The 2,965-nt window shown below is 46.4% G+C and overlaps 1 protein-coding gene across 1 annotated transcript in view; it reads right to left on the bottom strand.

Annotated features, from left to right (window-relative positions):
- Positions 1–934: 934 nt before the first annotated feature.
- Positions 935–2,965, bottom strand: part of gdf5 (growth differentiation factor 5) — a 5,637-nt gene continuing 3,606 nt past the window's right edge. The window contains exons 2-3 of the mRNA XM_034869442.1: positions 1,249–2,224; positions 935–970 (exon numbers count right to left, since the gene is read on the bottom strand). Of these exons, the coding sequence (XP_034725333.1) occupies positions 961–970; positions 1,249–2,224 (986 nt within the window). The 3' untranslated portion in view covers positions 935–960. The remainder of the gene's footprint in view (positions 971–1,248; positions 2,225–2,965) is intronic.

Raw genomic sequence — 2,965 nt, 5'->3', positions numbered from 1 at the left:
CACCAGAGGACGCTCTACAACGTCCCTGTTAGTGATGGTGTTACATAGTCTGTCCACCAGAGGACGCTCTACAACGTTAAGTAGCCAAAATATTTGTATTGTTGTAAAAATCGGTCTTCATCGGTGGGCTCTATATATTATATATATATACAGTATATATATAATATATATAGCGTTAGCCGGCATATTGGGACAGACATGCTGCATACAGTACGTCTATCGAGGCAGGAGGTAAATCCACAGTTAAAATCATGATTTCTCGCTGAATCTCCAACCAAGTTTTTAAGACGTTTACTTTGCTTCCAACGCCAGATATGTATTCATGAAACAAGATACTTTGTTAAATTAAAAATGAAGGTTTTCATACCAAAATACCTTATCTTGCGTAGATAACAGCAGCTTAAAGCCTTGACAACGAGAAAGGTCAGTTAAGTTTATGTAGGATACGACAACCCAATTTACCCAAAGTTACACATTTTGAACTGTTAAATATTGTAAAACAGCATTTTTTATAATCTTTGAAACATTCCTCAATGTTACTGTAGTTTGGCGTCCAAAAGAAGAACAAAAGTCTTTTATTTTTTGAGTCTTTATGGTGAAGCGTCAGACATCCGTCCCAAAATGGCGGCGCCAGCAGAGACGTGTCTCACGCCGTGTTGTCCAAGCCCTGACTGTCTGTCTTTGTCCCACCCAGCTGATGTCTTGTGTAAATGTCTCTGTCCTCATGTGCTGAAACTGTATTGTTGTGTTAGTTGTCCGAATCTGTCTTGTCCACATCGATGTCCTGTACAAATGTCTGTCCCGACGTGTTTCTGCAGAACAGGAACCGGCTGGAAACCAGTTTTTAAACTGAGTCAGGCCCATTTACATTGTAATGTAATGTTACTTTTAACTTTCCTGTATAATAAAAATGAATGAATGAATGAATGAAAGGCGAAGGTGGTATCTATGTATTTGTATCTACGGCTTCCTGCACAACTCCCCCACTATGTCCTCGTACTGCTTGTAGACGATGTCTTCGTTTTGAGGGGGGTTGCAACCAAAAAACGACCGAAAACTTCATTATTTATTCCGCAAACAATGTTTCCATCAGAGCAAAAGCCATATATCGATCGAGATAAAATCCGATGAGACCGAACGTGTTTCCTTTGAGTCGATATTCATGAAATTCCATCATATTTTACTGTTTCCAGAAGGCATTTTTGATTCAATATCTCTTTATTCGGATAAGAAGGTGCCGAAGGCTACCGGCAGCCGCACGACTCCACCACCATGTCCTCGTACTGCTTGTAGACCACGTTGTTGGCCGAGTCGATGTACAGGATGCTGATGGGGCTGAGTCGCGTGGGGACGCAGCAGGTCGGCGGCGTCGACTCGGGGTCCATCGAGTTCATCAGGGTCTGTATGATGGCGTGGTTGGTCGGCTCCAGGTGGGACCGGATAGGGAAGTCGCAGACGCCGTCGCAGTGGAACGCCTCGTACTCCAGCGGCGCGATGATCCAGTCGTCCCAGCCCATCTCCTTGAAGTTCACGTGGAGCCTTCTGCGGTGGCACCGAGGCCTGGTCTGGGTCTTCGCCGCCTGATGTTGGGGCAGGGTGTGCGGCGCCAGCGGCTGCAGCGCTGGCGGTTTTTTCGCCCCCCTTGCAGCCGGCGCTCGGCGCATTCGGCGCTGGGTGAACAGGTACTCGTAGACGGTTTTGTTGTCGTGGCCCGACCGCGCTTTGATCTCGTTGTAGAACAGGTCGCGTTTTTTGCTTTTGCCAAACGCGAGAAAAAAGGCCTTTTCCTTGTTGGTCCTGCCGGGCCGGGCGAACCCCAGAGCCCGCAGGTCCACGGGGCGACCGCCCCGGTGCTCCAGGCCCTCAAGTTCCAAGCACAGCTGCTGGGAGTTCTGGTTCTGGGGGGTCTTAAAGCCCTTGAAGACTTTCCAGACGTCAAACACTTCCCATTTGTTGCCAAAACCGCCTCCGGGGACCACATCCTCCGTGGTCTTTGTCTGGAGCAGAACGGCCGGCTGTTTCCCCGACGCGCAGGTGTACAGCTTCAGGGACGGGGAAGACGTGGTTTCTGCCCCTGCTTCACCGGGGGATCCCATGGAGGTCCTGCGGGGGTCAGACGGGCGCTTCCTCAGGATGCGCAGCTCGGCCCCCAGGAGCCCGTCTCTCTCCAGGGAACTGACGTTGAAGTGATACCTCTGCCGTCGCAGCTGTGGTCCGCGCTCATCTGGGAGGACAAAGGACACAAAGACACAGAAATCTATTAGTATACTGTATATAGTATGTATACCCCCCCCCCCCCTCCCCCCGTTGACCTCGGGTCAAATCTGACCCCTTTTCAAAAAAGGTCCATATCTGAAATACGAGTTTGTTTTTAACCAAATTACCATAAAAAATGGATCTGATTCCTTCCAACGCTCTTTCATTCCTCTGATCTTAACTATTAGTCAAAATAATTTATAATTTCTGCTTTTTTAACTCTAATATTAGGTATAAGTCTTTATAAATGAGGGTTATTGACCATGAATTCCAAAAAGTAGTAAAACTAGTAAGGTGGTGGTAGTCTGAAAAAGGGACGAAGATGTCAAATTTATGTCCATTTTTGACCTAGGAGACAACACGAGGGTTAAATAGTTATGGAACTTAAGCGGCAACAAGTTAAAACATTTTATGAGTGGGAGAGTGACTACGTTCATACATTTCTGAGATTTTTATCAAAATTGGAGCAGAGTTCAGGATTTGATCCTTTGTTTCCCAGAAAAGGCAGATATTAAAAGATAGATTTGGGGGTTTTGTCAATGAATATCAGATCCCTTCAAACAAAGATCAATTTTAATTTAATTGGTCCGTTAATTAAAGCCGACGTTAAACCCAATGAGAAACATCAGGAATGAACTGACGGTTGTCTTTTGTTGTCAGTGAGGGAAACCAGTAAACCTCTCCGTCTAAATGGGATCCAGCAATGAAT

This window comes from Etheostoma cragini, chromosome 4, assembly GCF_013103735.1.
Source record: "Etheostoma cragini isolate CJK2018 chromosome 4, CSU_Ecrag_1.0, whole genome shotgun sequence".
Taxonomy (NCBI): Eukaryota; Metazoa; Chordata; class Actinopteri; order Perciformes; family Percidae; genus Etheostoma; species Etheostoma cragini.
Note: the sequence above shows the minus strand (reverse complement) of the source record. Positions and strands in the feature narration are given on the sequence as shown.